This window comes from Plasmodium cynomolgi, chromosome 12 (genome assembly GCF_000321355.1).
Source record: "Plasmodium cynomolgi strain B DNA, chromosome 12, whole genome shotgun sequence".
Classification (NCBI taxonomy): Eukaryota; Apicomplexa; class Aconoidasida; order Haemosporida; family Plasmodiidae; genus Plasmodium; species Plasmodium cynomolgi.
Window position 1 is genome coordinate 618,505 of NC_020405.1, and position 13,812 is coordinate 632,316.

At 43.2% G+C, this 13,812-nt stretch overlaps 5 protein-coding genes across 5 annotated transcripts; 4 read left to right on the forward strand and 1 right to left on the reverse strand.

Moving 5' to 3' along the window:
• Positions 1-915: 915 nt before the first annotated feature.
• On the forward strand, positions 916-1,146 carry PCYB_122340 (hypothetical protein; the record flags this gene model as incomplete). The annotated part of the gene is made up of 1 exon (XM_004223566.1): positions 916-1,146. One exon carries the CDS (start codon positions 916-918, stop codon positions 1,144-1,146), a length of 231 nt encoding a protein of 76 aa, XP_004223614.1.
• Positions 1,147-3,133: 1,987 nt separating this feature from the next.
• On the forward strand, positions 3,134-7,823 carry PCYB_122350 (hypothetical protein; the record flags this gene model as incomplete). The annotated part of the gene is made up of 2 exons (XM_004223567.1): positions 3,134-4,865; positions 5,095-7,823. The coding sequence occupies 2 exons, from the start codon at positions 3,134-3,136 to the stop codon at positions 7,821-7,823; spliced, it is 4,461 nt and encodes a 1,486-aa protein (XP_004223615.1).
• A 391-nt stretch (positions 7,824-8,214) lies between these two features.
• On the reverse strand, positions 8,215-9,853 carry PCYB_122360 (hypothetical protein; the record flags this gene model as incomplete). The annotated part of the gene is made up of 3 exons (XM_004223568.1): positions 8,215-8,267; positions 8,466-8,850; positions 9,230-9,853. 3 exons carry the CDS (start codon positions 9,851-9,853, stop codon positions 8,215-8,217), a joined length of 1,062 nt encoding a protein of 353 aa, XP_004223616.1.
• Positions 9,854-10,588: 735 nt separating this feature from the next.
• PCYB_122370 (60S ribosomal protein mitochondrial precursor) lies at positions 10,589-11,573 on the forward strand (the record flags this gene model as incomplete). The annotated part of the gene is made up of 4 exons (XM_004223569.1): positions 10,589-10,706; positions 10,933-11,021; positions 11,284-11,382; positions 11,550-11,573. The coding sequence occupies 4 exons, from the start codon at positions 10,589-10,591 to the stop codon at positions 11,571-11,573; spliced, it is 330 nt and encodes a 109-aa protein (XP_004223617.1).
• Positions 11,574-12,231: 658 nt separating this feature from the next.
• PCYB_122380 (hypothetical protein) lies at positions 12,232-13,042 on the forward strand (the record flags this gene model as incomplete). Its single annotated transcript, XM_004223570.1, has 2 exons — positions 12,232-12,673; positions 12,900-13,042. 2 exons carry the CDS (start codon positions 12,232-12,234, stop codon positions 13,040-13,042), a joined length of 585 nt encoding a protein of 194 aa, XP_004223618.1.
• Between the last annotated feature and the right edge of the window lie 770 nt (positions 13,043-13,812).

Consider the following 13,812-nt stretch of genomic DNA (forward strand, 5'->3'; position numbering starts at 1 on the left):
AAAAAATCTTTCACTTGGAGAGGGACATAAAAATGGGGCCACACGGAGTGTAAAGTATGCCTTTATCCACCAAGTCAGAATTATGATAATTTTTAAAACTACGTTGCAGAAATAATTCACATTTTTTTTTTTTTTACACTGCTTCCAAACATTCCGCGTTTCTTTTCCGCAGTAACAATTTTCCTCTTTTACTCCCCCCCTCCTTTTGAGTGATGCTAATAGTGAAAAATTGAGCAGGTCAGTTGCGGCTCCACAAATATGCCCATAGCGCATGTTAACATGCCCTCATTTAATGATAAAACAAAGGAATATAACACATGTGCGTATGGTTAATTTTCCCACTTGCAGCGATGACCATTTTTTTTTAGGCTACCGTCCAAATCATAGAAGACCCCTCCTTCCCACGGGCATCACGTCCAACTTGAGTAATGCACAAAAATAGGAAAGTGCGATAATTCCCGTCGTTTTTATTTAAGCGTCTGTTAAGTGTGTGAAGACGGGGTTAATACCTCCCTAACAAAAGGGATCAAATCGTAGTTAGGCCGCATTGCGCACGCGTCAACGGAGTTTAATGCATTGAAACACACTCGCATGGGTGCACTTGTATACATGCACGGAGATAAAAAAGACCCCCCCCCGCTCGGTACATAATCAGTGTCGCGCGTTAAGTGCTTTGGCTTGGGGATCCTCACCTTCACACAACGCACACGGTTCGAAGTAGACCGAAAATTCCTTCTCCCGGAGGAAAGTGAAATCGTGAAGGGAGATAACAGAGGGGGGGGTTCCCCACGAGTAGACCACAACACGCAGGGTTAAGGGTCCCCCGTTGGTAATAACCTCGTTGGTGATAACCCCGTTGGCAATCGCCCCACCGCCTCGTCACCGCCTAACCGCCCCACCGCACACCAGCGCAGAATGGCGGAGAAGGAAGCGAAAAAGGAAGCCATCGAAATAATTTACGAAATTTCAAACATCCTAAACGTAAACCTGGACAAAGAAACGATCGTCATTTTAATCCAGTTATGTGAATATGGAGTGAGTCCCAAGGTGCTCTCACACATCATTATTCAGTTGAAGAAGGAAAAAGAAAAGTTTCTCCAAAATTTGAGCAACAACATGGGAAATATCAAGCAGGGCAATGCGTAGCCACGTTCCCTTGGCGCGTTAACAGTTAGCCGTTTTTACACGCCTGTGTGTAGGGATCGACCCTGAGGCAAACAGCCAAGGGACACGCTCCCCCGACGCCTCCCGATATGTGAAGGAGGTGTGAAGCAGATGTGAAGCAGAAGCGGGGGTGATAATACTGCCAACCTGTGTAGCCTCGATCTTTTTTTTAAAATGTTAACTTGAGCAAGGTTGCTGCCTCTTGGGAGAATGACGCACGTCGCATGACACATGGTGCACATTTCTTCCCACCATTTCTCCGCGTCACCATTATAATTTTTTTTTGTGTAATTTTTTGGTCAATTCTGTAACGAACGTTTTGCTATTCTTTTTTCATACGTCAATGTGAATGCTAACGCTACTTATATAAAGGAGAAAAGACGAACGATGGGAAATGACCGCGGGTGGGAAAACGTGGTCGCCACGAAATGGCAACTCGCGGAGAAGTACGTCAAAGGGAGGAGGGGGAAAGGGAAAAGTTGGCACTCTGCCAATATTTTTGTGAAAGTACTTCTTAAATGTGCCTTGCAAATACACTTCGTTTCATTCTGCTTTGGTATGCTTTAATTTTTTTTCGCCCCATGCCCATCGCCCTTAAAAAAAAAAAAAAACCAAGCGCATCCCCGTGTGTACAACTCGCACGTTAAGGGGACCATGTGCATGCTGCTGTGTTTCCATACATACACATGCGGTGGAGCGGCAAAGTAACCAAGTGCCGACGAAAAAAGGGAGCAAATCAGACGAAGCAAAAGGGAGCAAATCAGACGAAGCAAAAGGGAACAAGTCAAACGAAGCAAAACGATTTCCCCGTCACCTTCAGCCATGCCACGCACACAAAGTGCAAAAAGTGTTTCCCGCAAAATAGTCCCCCTCGCGATTTGGAAAATCGGGAAAAAAAAGTGGGCAAACGGGTAAGCAGTTAGGAGCCCGGAGAAGTACCAAACCGCAGAAACACTTCCTCTTTTTACACGCGAGCGGGACAGACTTTGTCCTAAATTGGTGAGGGAAATACGCATGCACGTGTGCCAACTGCAGACTTTTTGTTCTGGAGCAAAGAACATTTCCTTGTTCTGGTTACACCCTCGACAAGAAAGGAAAAAAGAAAAAAAGCAAAACGAAATGACAAAAATGAGTACTGAAAAAGGATAGTTTTATTCCTTTTTCCCCCCGTTTTGCATCCCCCGTTTGAATTCTCCATTTTGCATTCTCCGTTTTGCCTACTTGTTTTGTATTTTTTTTTTTCTCATCATTTGCGCGAACTAGACCGCCTAGCGAAAGGATTCGTCCAAACTGCCATCCCGGCTGCAATTGTCATCCACGCTGCAATTGTCATCCACGCTGCAATCGCTATCAACACGGCAATCACCATCAACACCGCAATCACCATCAACGCCGCAATCACCATCAACGCCGCAATCACCATCAACACCGCAATCGGCACCCCCGGGGCATCGGAACGCGGGATGGAGAACTACGAGTCGCCCTCCGAAGTTTTAAAGAAAAAGGGCAAAATCGAGTCAGCAGACAAGGGGAAGGAGAAAAAAGACAAACTAAAATTTATTGACATATTTAACGACAGCAATGACGCAGAGCAGAGTGATAACAAAGTTGGAAATTTTTTAAAAAAAAAAAAATAATTGAAAGTAAAAAAAAGGTAAAGAATAAAAACGTGTATCTTCTGGAAGGTGCACCAAATATCTACGCCACGGATTTGGTAAGCACCAGTTTCGCTAGTTCTAGTGTACCTAACTCGGGAACTCCTGACGGGGAGAAAAACATCCGTGGGACAAACACCATCCAACGAAGCAGAAGTCTGCTTAATAATTTGAACATTTTTGCCAATGACGGAGAGAACAACCATGCCTATCTCGTTAATGAGATTTACCGACTGAAAGCCGAAGTGGAAGAAGAGAAACAAAAAGGATGCCGGACAAATGAGGAGACAAAATTGTTGAAAGAAAAAAACGACATGCTCAGTAAGAGCATCAGTGATATGAAAATAGAGATGGAGAAGCTCCAAAATATTTACGACGAGGAAGTTGTAAAAATAAAGGAGTCGTACGAGAGGCGCCTGCTAGTTTTGCAGGCCGAACTGGAGGAAAAGGAAAATTACTTCAAGAAACAAAAAGAGGCCCACCGAGAGGAATTCGAGTCACAGTTGGAGGAGTACAAAGGTATGTACCACAATGAGAAAAGGATAAGTCAAGACAGGGAGAGACTCATCGAGGAGGCTGCTGCCGAACGGGAGAAACTCACCAAAGAGGCTGCTGCCGAACGGGACAGACTCACCAAAGAGGCTGCTGCCGAACGGGAGAGAATCACCAAAGAGGCTGCTTCCGAACGGGAGAAACTCACCAAAGAGGCTGCCGTCGAAATAGAAGAACTCCAAAACCGTGTAACCCAAATGAACGAACGGGAAAAAGACCTAACACAAGGTCTGAATGAAGAAAAGGAAAAAAATGAAAAAATCAAAACGGAAATAGAAAAATACAAAGAACAAATTCTCAACTTGAATGAAATAATTAACAAAAAAAATGAAAATATTAAAAATATGGTTAATGATATCCTTTTGGTAAAAAATGTATATGACGAGCTAGCCAAAGAGAAGGAACTGAACGAATTAGGAAAAAAAAAACTAGCCAAAAAAATTGATACGTATGAAAAAGATTTAAATTATTTAAAAAAGAACATAGAAGGATATAGAGTGAATAATGATAAGATGAGGAAGTGCAACCAGGAACTAAATGAACGAGTGAGGAAAATGGAATGTGAAATTCGTAGTCTTGAGAATGAAAATGAATTTTTAAAAAAAGAAAATCTTCTTTTTAACAAAAAATTTTTGAATGTAAAAAGGGGGAAAAAGCTAGTAGGGCAGGTAGACTACTTCTCTGACTCGACGGATGTCAAGGATGAGGTGCCTAGTGCGGACAGTAGTGTGGAGGGAAATAACTCGTTAGGGTCTCACAGAGATGAGTTGCAGGTGAAGGAAGTGAAGCTAATGGGACAAACGAACGAGATAGGAAATGTGAAAGATGCAAGTGGTGAAAAGGGCGCTGATGGAGACAAGTGCGCGAAGCGGAAGAAGAAAAAAAAGAAAAAAAATATTTTAAAGAAGAAAAAAAAAAATATTGCAAAAGTTGTAAAAAGGGGCGAGAAAGGGGCAGGTAGCGATGCTGACGCCGATGGTGACAGCGACGGTGATAGCGACGATTGCGGTGAGGACGGGGAAGGCGCTTCCTCCACCGGGGAGGATCTCCCCGTAGAACCAACGTGCGCGCTGAGCGTGCTGGCAACCGGTCGCGGAAAACGGAAAGACTCCGCGGAGCAGAAAAGGGGAAGCATCAGTGGAGCCCCCCGAGGAGAAAACGAATCAGGAGATTCGAACGACTCTGACGAAGCAGGCGCATCGAACGATTCAGATGAAGTAGGCGCATCGAACGATTCAGACGAAGCAGGCGCATCGAACAAGTCAGACGAAGCAGGCGGAGAAAGCCAAGCCCACCTTAGCACGCTAAGCATAGCAGGCGGCAAAGCCAACTGTGCATGCTCGTCAAAAAAGGAAGTGCACCTGTCCGATGTGAGGCGCAGCATAGACAACTTAGTAAGCGAAAAAAAACTGAAGGGAAATGCCATCGGGTCAAATTACGAAGAGGTTGGAAGTGCAAGCCGATTCGATTTGATCTCCAAATTTTTGGAAAACGGTACAAAAGGTGAAAAGAAAAAAAAAAAAAAAAAAAAAGAAAAAAGAAAGAGAAAAAGAAAGAGAAAGAGAAAACGAAAGAGAAAACGAAAGAGAAAGAGAAAACGAAAGAGAAAACGAAAGAGAAAACGAAAAAGAAAGAGAAAAAGAAAAAGGAAAAAAAAAGTGCGATTATAGTAAGACAAATTTTAGTGCCACCACTTTGGACAGCTCCAACATGTTCAACAAAGAGCTAAGCAGCAACCGATATTTGTTCGACTTGAATCTGTACAGCTTAAAAAGGTATAATATTTTCAGCTTCAGCAATGGGGTATTCCCCCAGGGGGGGGAGTGCAACCTGACCAACCTGGTTCGCAAGAAAAGGAGCTGCCCAGCGCGCGCGGGCCATTTGCACGGCCAGCACAATTTGGAAGAAGTGCACAATTTGGGGGGAGTTGACACTTTGGAGGAAGAGCACAATTTGGGGGGAGAGCACAATTTCCACATGAGCGCAAAGAACACTTGGCGCAGCCGAACGGAGGGGTTGGCTCGAGCCCTGAGGGATTCCTCCTGCGGTAGAAGCAATGGGGAGGAAGAGGCAGAGTGTGTTGGAGGTGCAGCACGTGGGAGGATACTCCAAGGAGGTGGCAATTGTGAAACTCATACAAACGATGACATGGAGAAAAATAAAACGATAAATTACTTCCTAGCTAACATAAAAAAGGAAAAGAAAAATTCAAACGAAATTGTCATGAAAAGAAGAGAGACTGGTTTGCAGAAGCTCCTCAGTAGACGTGACTCCTCTAGCGAATCTTACCAAATTGGGAAAAAAGAGCAGCTGGTGCGGAAGTTGTTGGGGGGGGAAAAACCCTTCGAGTGTGAAAAAAGCGATCGCCATGGTAGTGCCGTGCACATCGCAGATGTCAGTACAACTGATGAACTTGGGAGATATAGGCACCACCTCCGGGGAGGTCAGAGCGACATGCAGTCCTACCTCCTAAGCAAGTGCAAAGGAAAAAATAACATCTACGGTCTCTTCATCATCAACGAACGTCTAAAGAGCATATACAAAAATATAGCGAACAGAAGGAAGTCTATCAGCAATTTTCCAGTGAGTATGCCAAAGATTGAAAATGAAAAACAGTTTAGCAGTTCCTTTAACATCATACAAACAAGAAAGGTTCTTCCCGAGGGGGAGGAAAACCCACCCATGGTTATCCCTCTTGGTTGTAAAAAAAATGAACAGAAAATGGTTCCTACTTTTGAGTATACAGGAGAGTCCAACGAATTGCACATTGCTGTACCAAATGGTCGCATCAAGGGGGAAATTCAATCCGGAGATGAAACAAATAAAACGAGTTTCATCTCGGAAAGTAGATTAACAGAAGAGACGCGCAGTGCAGGTAGTGCTTTTGTAGTGTCTGGAGAAGACCCCCTTCCAAGGGATGAGGAAAAAATGGGAAAAAATTTCCTTTTGGAAAATTCAAAAAATATGAACAGGTTAGGTAAAAAAGGGGAATTCAGTTACACACACGAGGAAAATGACGAGGAGGGAATTTTTTTAAAAAAAAAAAGTTACCTCGGAAATGCCCACTCCATTTCGGTTATGCTTGATAAGAATCAGCCACCAATGGGGGGATACCTCTCGTCGAATGAGTCTCCTCCGAGAGTAGCAACAAACGGGGGAGAGGCAGACTTGCGTGTGGTGGCTGGTGAAAAAAACCCTCCCATGGGATGGCATCCTTTGTACCAGGAGGACATGGAAAAATGCGTTTCGTTCGTAAAAGTGGGCAGGAAAGTGCTTCAAGAAGGAGGGGACAAAGTTGGAAGCGGACCTCGGGGTGGAGGTCCTCCACTTCGAGAACGTCTGACCCATCACAATGGATCGGTTATTCACGGTGGATCGGCTCTGCACAATGGAACGCTTATTCACGATAGATCAATTCTTCACGATGGGCCATTTCTTCACAGTGGACCACCTCATCACAGTGGACCACTTCATCACGCGAACGAACCAAGAGACAACGAATTTGCGAACCACCTCAAAGTGAAGGAAGGCCCACGAAAAGGCAACCCTCGCCAAACAAACCAAAACCAAGAACAGGAAGCAGTGAGCAAGTTCGACTTAAATGATGTATTTAATTCCAATTTTAACAATTTTTTATTGTCCTATAAGAGTAAAAAAAGGGAGTTCGCCGTATCTCCCTCTTCTCCCTCGTCTGCCTTTTCTCCCTCTTCTGCCTTTTCTCCCTCGTCTGCCTCTTCTCCCTCGTCTGCCTTTTCTCCCTTTTCCCCCTCTTCTTCGTCACCTTCCAGAAATCGAATTTTTGAAATTTTAAAAAAAAAAAACTCCCCATGTGATCACTCGCACGAACGAAACGGCACAGACGCCGCGAAGGAAGACTCCTATTTCGAAAATTATTTAAACAGTTTGAAGCAGCAGAGGGGTAGGGCTCGAGTGGGGGAAGACCCAAGCGGTGTGTACGTTCGCCGGGTTGATAGACAGGACAAGGAGACCGGATCCACGGATAAACATACACAGAGGGGAAGCAACAAATGGGACTGCTTGGCTGAAACGAAAGAGTTCATCAAACAAGAATCTGCACAAAATAGTAATAATGCTGTGGATGATCCAAATGTACTTATGCAAAATAATGTCAACTCGGGGATCATTTCCGGTGGTGGAAGTGACTGTCGTGGGGACTCCAACAGAGGAAGTATTAAGAAGGAGAGTGAGAGGTTTCTATTCAGCAGCAACTCCGTAATGAACACTGAGTCGAATTCCATCGGGGGGACAACGTATGAAAATATTGTGAGGAGTCACATCGAAAATTCGCACTTCATCAATTTGGTTAAAAATAAAAGCCAAAAGGATATCCTACTGGGGGGGGGACATAGCAAATCTGATCTTCGTTTGATCAATCAAGAATGTAATGCATCAAATAGGAGAGATGGAATGAACCGGAAGAAATCGCCATGAGTGTTTCACTACCACTACCCCTGTGGGGGATCACTTCCAAATAAGTAACGCTGCAAAATGGATGAGTTAATTTTTCGTTTCCATTTTGGCGCGACATTTGTCTGAACGTTCAGGCGAAAAGTGTCCACTTTTGAACTTCACTTTTTTCCCCCTTTTTTCCCTCCTTTTTTTTTTATTTTTACATTTGTGTACGCGCCATATGGGCAATTCTTGTTCACCCTGCGCACATTCCATTTATGTCTAATTTGAATTGCACACATTTGACAAGTTAGCGCATTTTTTAAAAGGGTTTTCCCTGTGCCTTCTCCCTGGGATTATTTATTTTTTTTTATTTTTTTTTTTCAAGACTGCCAATTTTGCAATAACTTCGCGAATAAGCGGGGTGCCGGCATCAGAGGAAAAAGTTGTCCTTCACGATTTGCGAGAAGAGCAGGGGGACCAGCGCTGCAAAGGGGTGAAGAATGGGGGGGAAAAGGGGATAATAATGGGGGTGAAGATGAGGGAAAAAATGGACAAAAAATGCAAAAAAAAAGGACAAAAGGTGGACAAAAAATGGACAAAAAATGGACAAAAAATGGGGTAAAGAAGGCCAAGTTATTCAGGTGAACAAAAACCCCGCTGATCGACCAAACGGCGCGATACCATATTTGCACTTGTACAGGGAGGCGGAAAAGGCGAGCGAGTTCAGCTGGTTGAAGAGGAAAGCCGCAATAACGCAGGACCGCTCATCTCCGCGCATGCTCAAATTCTGCGTGACTGCTTTCTGGACCAGCAACATGGCATTGATGAGGCAGTTCGAGCACACGCTCCTAAGGATGTCCTTGGAAGCAAAAAGGTAATTCATCAAAGTGTACTCCTTTGCATTAATATTATGCAATACGAACGAAAAAAAAAAGGTGTAAATAACGGTATTTTCGAAGTATTTCAAATAAATTTTGTTCATAATACTGTTGTAGCTGTTCTTCTTCTGCACACACACACTGTTATTGTCTATGCAGAATGGAGAATTAATTTTATCAAAATAACTCTGAAGCAGAGTGAGGCATTCCTGTTTGTAGTAGTCCTCATTGTTCTTTTTCACAGCGTAGTAAAAATCCCACATGGATTTTCCTCCCCTCGTATGTTCCCCTTTTTGTGAAATTAAAAATTGAATGATGGGTATGTATGTAATTTTTTTTTTTTTCTTTTTCTTTTTCTTTTTCTTTTTCTTTCTTTTTTTCCGCTTCATCGTCAACCAATTCGGGATGATGAATAGACTCTGCTTTACTCGTATACGTTTCGATAAACTCCTTTTCGTTGGCATAAATTTCTGCGACATTTTTTTCATTTTTGACAATTTTGAGAAGTAAGTAGGAAATAATTTCTTCCCTCTGTTTCAGGTTATAAAACAGGTTTGGATTATTCACTATTTCCTGGATATGTTCGTACGACAGGGACAAATTATGATCGGAATGCTTTATGTAGTAAAATAAAATACAGGAATAAATTTTTTTCTTTGTGTATTCCAAACTTGCGTCTTCTTCCAATTTTGCAAAAATGTATTTTATGAATTCTTCATGCTCCTCCTTATTTTCCTTTTCAATTTTTATAAAGGCGCTTTTATTTTTGTAAAATAATTCGAGTAGCCCCAACAAGGCATTTTCCTTAAAGGAGTAATTTTCGTCTTGGACGCTTTTTACCAATTTATGAAAAAATTTATTTTGCAAATATACGGGCAAATTGTTCAACCCCATGGAACTCACAAATTCAGATAAGACAATATGGTCCACAACTTCGATGTCGTTGATGTCGTAGTGGTTTTCTTTCCTTTTGGTATAATAATTGGAGAGTGTAAACAGGAAAGTGGTAACATTGATTAAACTTACCCCAAGGAAAATATTTTTAAATTTTACTTTCTTCTCCTGTCGAATAACAGTTCTTATCATTTCGTAATGTTCATCTTCGCTTCTCTTCGGTACGGTCTTTATGTCACTTTTGAATCGCGAGAAGAGGACCCAACCAGGCTTTCTCTTATGTATTGCCCTGTTCATTTTTGTGACAAACTCCTTTCATTTGACGCTCCTCTGTCGGAGTTTCAGCTTGGTATTTTTTCCCTTCGCATGGTTGTAGGGGCTTCCATCGCGTTGGTCTCTGCTCGCGGGGACTGCGTGAATAATGCTTCCTCCTACCCGTTGGTTGATTTGCGCTTGGCGTGTGGTCGCAGCGTACATATTTGTGTGCCCTTTTGTGTGCCCTTTTGTGCGTATTTTTTGTGCGCCTTTTTTTTGCGTATTTTTTTGCGTATTTTTTTTGCGTATTTTTTGTGCGAATTCGATTTACTTCAATTTTATGCTCCCCAATTTGGCCTCCACACCGTCGCAAGCATCCGGCCACACCATCGCGAGCGTTCCTCCCCACACGCTTCCTCTGCACGGTGTATGCCGGGCCACCAACTCATCAACGGAGCGCTAAAAAAAATAGGGACGTGAAAATATTAACCGCATAGTGATTGGGCCCACGACTGACCTTGAAAAAATTGCGAAGCTTTTCCGAGGTTACACGCGTTGCGCTTAAATTGGGAAACATCGCTCCTTTGAAGAGAGCACCAACGTATAGGTGAATGTACGAATAGGCGAATGTACGAATAGGCGAAAGTACGAATAGGCGAAAGTACGAATAGGTGAACGTACGAATAGGTGAACGTACGAATAGGTGAACGTACGCATAGGCGCACGCGCTGCCTATAAACCCCTGTTTGCAAAAGTCCCCCAAGTGAGCTCCAAAGCATGAATGCCTTCATCAAGTTTATGTACATCCCCAGAGCCCACTTCAACATTTATAACGAGTATCTGAACGCATATAGGAAGAAAATCAACCGAATCCCTTTTTACATACGGAGAACGGGTAATTATACTTATACGGATGGGTGCATCGTTTTTCTTTTGCTAAAAAGGGAGAACGTCCACTCTGCATTGGGAATAGCTATCACCCGATTCCTCGCAGTGGTTTGGAGATCCCCGCTTCCTCGCAGTGGTTTGGGGCCCCCCGCTCCCAGCACCTGCGTAACTTAGTCATGTGTAAGAAAGGAAATGCTGATTGCTGGCAACTCGTCTTCCCCACCTTTTAACAGCATCCGACAATTTGCCCGTTTTTCTCAAGTACAAAAATAATAAGAACCTCGTCGTGACCGTCATTCGAAAGATAAAAGGAAACAAAGAGGTAAGCGAGTGAGTGGATGAACTGGGGTGGTGAATTGAATCCTTTTTTCGAGTGAAGCAGCCCTGCTCTTTGAAGCGTTACAATTGCACCGTGCTGACGATACCCCCCATTTGAAATGCGCCTCACACGTATTATTCACCACGTGGGGAGTGCCTCTCCGACAGTGTACGTATAACTCGTACCGATTTGATTGCCCAACTGACGTGTGAAATTTATTCCTTCCCTTCTTCAACTTGCACACCAAATTTTTCCTCGCTGATAGGTTTTAAAAAGGGAGATCGAGTCCATTTGCAACAGCAACGTTATTGAGAAAACGGATTGCTGGCTAATCAAGGGGAATCATAAGAAGAAAATAAAAGACGTAATGCAAAACTGAACTTTGCGCCTTTGCTCGTTGCACCACAACGACAGTGTGGCGATGCGGCATTGCAGCGGTTCCCCGTAGAGACGAACAACCTGCCAACCCATTATTCCCTTTTTTTCCTCTTTTTAACTTTTTTTCCCTTTTTTTTTCCTCAACCTTTACAGTATTTTAAATACATTGGCTACTGACTTGGGACGATTTTGCAGAAGAGGACGCGGGGCGTTAAACTGGGCCGACAATTACCAACCCACTCGCGCATTTTAAAGCAGTTCAGCTCACATCACTTCCACATAATTTTAGACTTTTCTTACCAAGGTGGGTACCATTTTGCAATTTGCGTGTCCGTTTGGGGGGCAAAAAATATAAACACACAAATATATACACGTGAAAAAATATATGTACTTATGTGCAGTTTTTTTTTTTTTTTTTTTTTAACCTGACCTGTTCATAATTTTTTTTTTTTTAAAGCACGCAAAATATCAGAAAAGGAATTCCTTTCATTGGGCCCGTGAACGGTATACATATGCACGTATGCGTAAGGAGAAAAAAAAAAAAAAACATTAAGTGGATGAAGCACGAAAGAAACAAACACTTGTGTTTACCGAACGTGTTCACATGTATATGTGTCAGTCATTCCCGCGCTCGTACGCGCATACATACATGTAAATATGTATAATACATGCGGTGGTTGACGTACGTTTCACCTTTCAGTTTGAAAGTACACCGCGCAACTGGAGTTGGCTTCAAATGCGAAAGGACCAAGTTGGAACAATACTCGAATGAAATAATCTCTCCACCCACACCACCACAACAACACACACGCGAGAAGAGGCAAAAGCAGCAAACATGAATATAAGCAAAATATTTTTCAGCAAAGTTGGGGAGGTGATAAAAAATGGGAACAGTGGAATGAACATGCAGCAAGGAGCAAGTCAGTTGTACAGCGGGAAGAAATTAATATACATTAGTAAACCAACTCATGGAGGTTTCATATACTGGAAGTGCAGGGAACTCATACACACAGTAAAAAAGAAAACGAAAAGGTGCGCAAGATACTTGGACATTAATCACGACTTCTCTCGAGCCGCATTAGTAGGTGTTCCCAAAACGAGCTATGACCCCAAGAACAATATTTTCTACATTCAAATGGATAATGAGGAGTGGGCAGGTAACTTTGACATAAATGGCTCCGCATGTGTACTTGCGTGGGGAGCCATATTCCTCGTAAAAAAATTGGCAAAATGGGAAAACATACTTTACGTACGAGTAGAGCTGCTCCATTTGGACGGTGTTGCTGGGTGACCAACACTCTCGATACGACAATATCTGCATGTTTGCTTCGCCACCCACGGGGACACACGCTGTGATAGACCTATCAGATAAATTGAGAGAGACATACTATAATGCGCCGAAATGGTGTACCCCCCCTTTTCCACATGCGGAGGAGGCCAGTCTCAGCTTTACCCTCTCTTCCTCATTTCTATCCACCTCACACCCACGTATTTCACCTGCAGGTATTGGCAGCAAAATGATGCTGAATATATCGATGAACATTCTGTTTTACCTCCACATATCCTTCTGGATTTATTTCATATATTATCGAATGCTGGTTAATAACAAGCATAATGTGTTTAGCAAGTGGAAGACCGACGACTGAGCAGGGGCGTGTCGCCACACGGGGGAGTAAAATCCATAAGAGTTCGGCGGAGGGCATGCATACCTGTACCTGTGCTTATCCCCTGTGTGCTCTTTTCTTTATCCATCGATTTGACTAATTTTACGTTTTGTTGGACATGCCCTTCACGGTTGTTTACATCCTTTGGCGATAATTCAACCAAAAGGGGAAAGGGGGACAACCGTTTAAGTACCCACACCTACGTATGACACATTGCTAATGCCGCTTGACCGCCCCACTGCCGTGTTGCATTGTGTGCATATTTCCCTTTTTTTTTTTTTTTTTTATGGTCAAACGTGAACCGAGCGGAATGGATCAACATGACGTGAGGCTTTAAAATTTTTTAAATGAACGCTGCTGCAGTGGCTATGTATATTACATATATGTGCGCACATGCGGAGGGATTCCACGTTGTGCTGCCACTTGTGGACAGCTAAGGAGTTCGCCAAACCATAGGAATGCTGCTCCAACGAGGTGTGCATGGCTGCTCCGTTTATTTTATTTTATTAATAATGCAATTTTTGTAGAGCTTTTTCTGAACGAAGGGGTACCACTCTTGAGGGTGGCCTATGTGGATTATCAACCGTGTTGTACACGGAATAATCAACCACATATTCTCTGCTCATTTTTCGCCTTCTTCTGTTTTCCCCTCTGTAGAAGACTTCCCCCTTTTTGGTGGAAAATTAACTTCATTCGTGTGGGGGACACGGCGGACTGTCATCACATCCGTGTGTGAAATTTTGCTTGCCTGG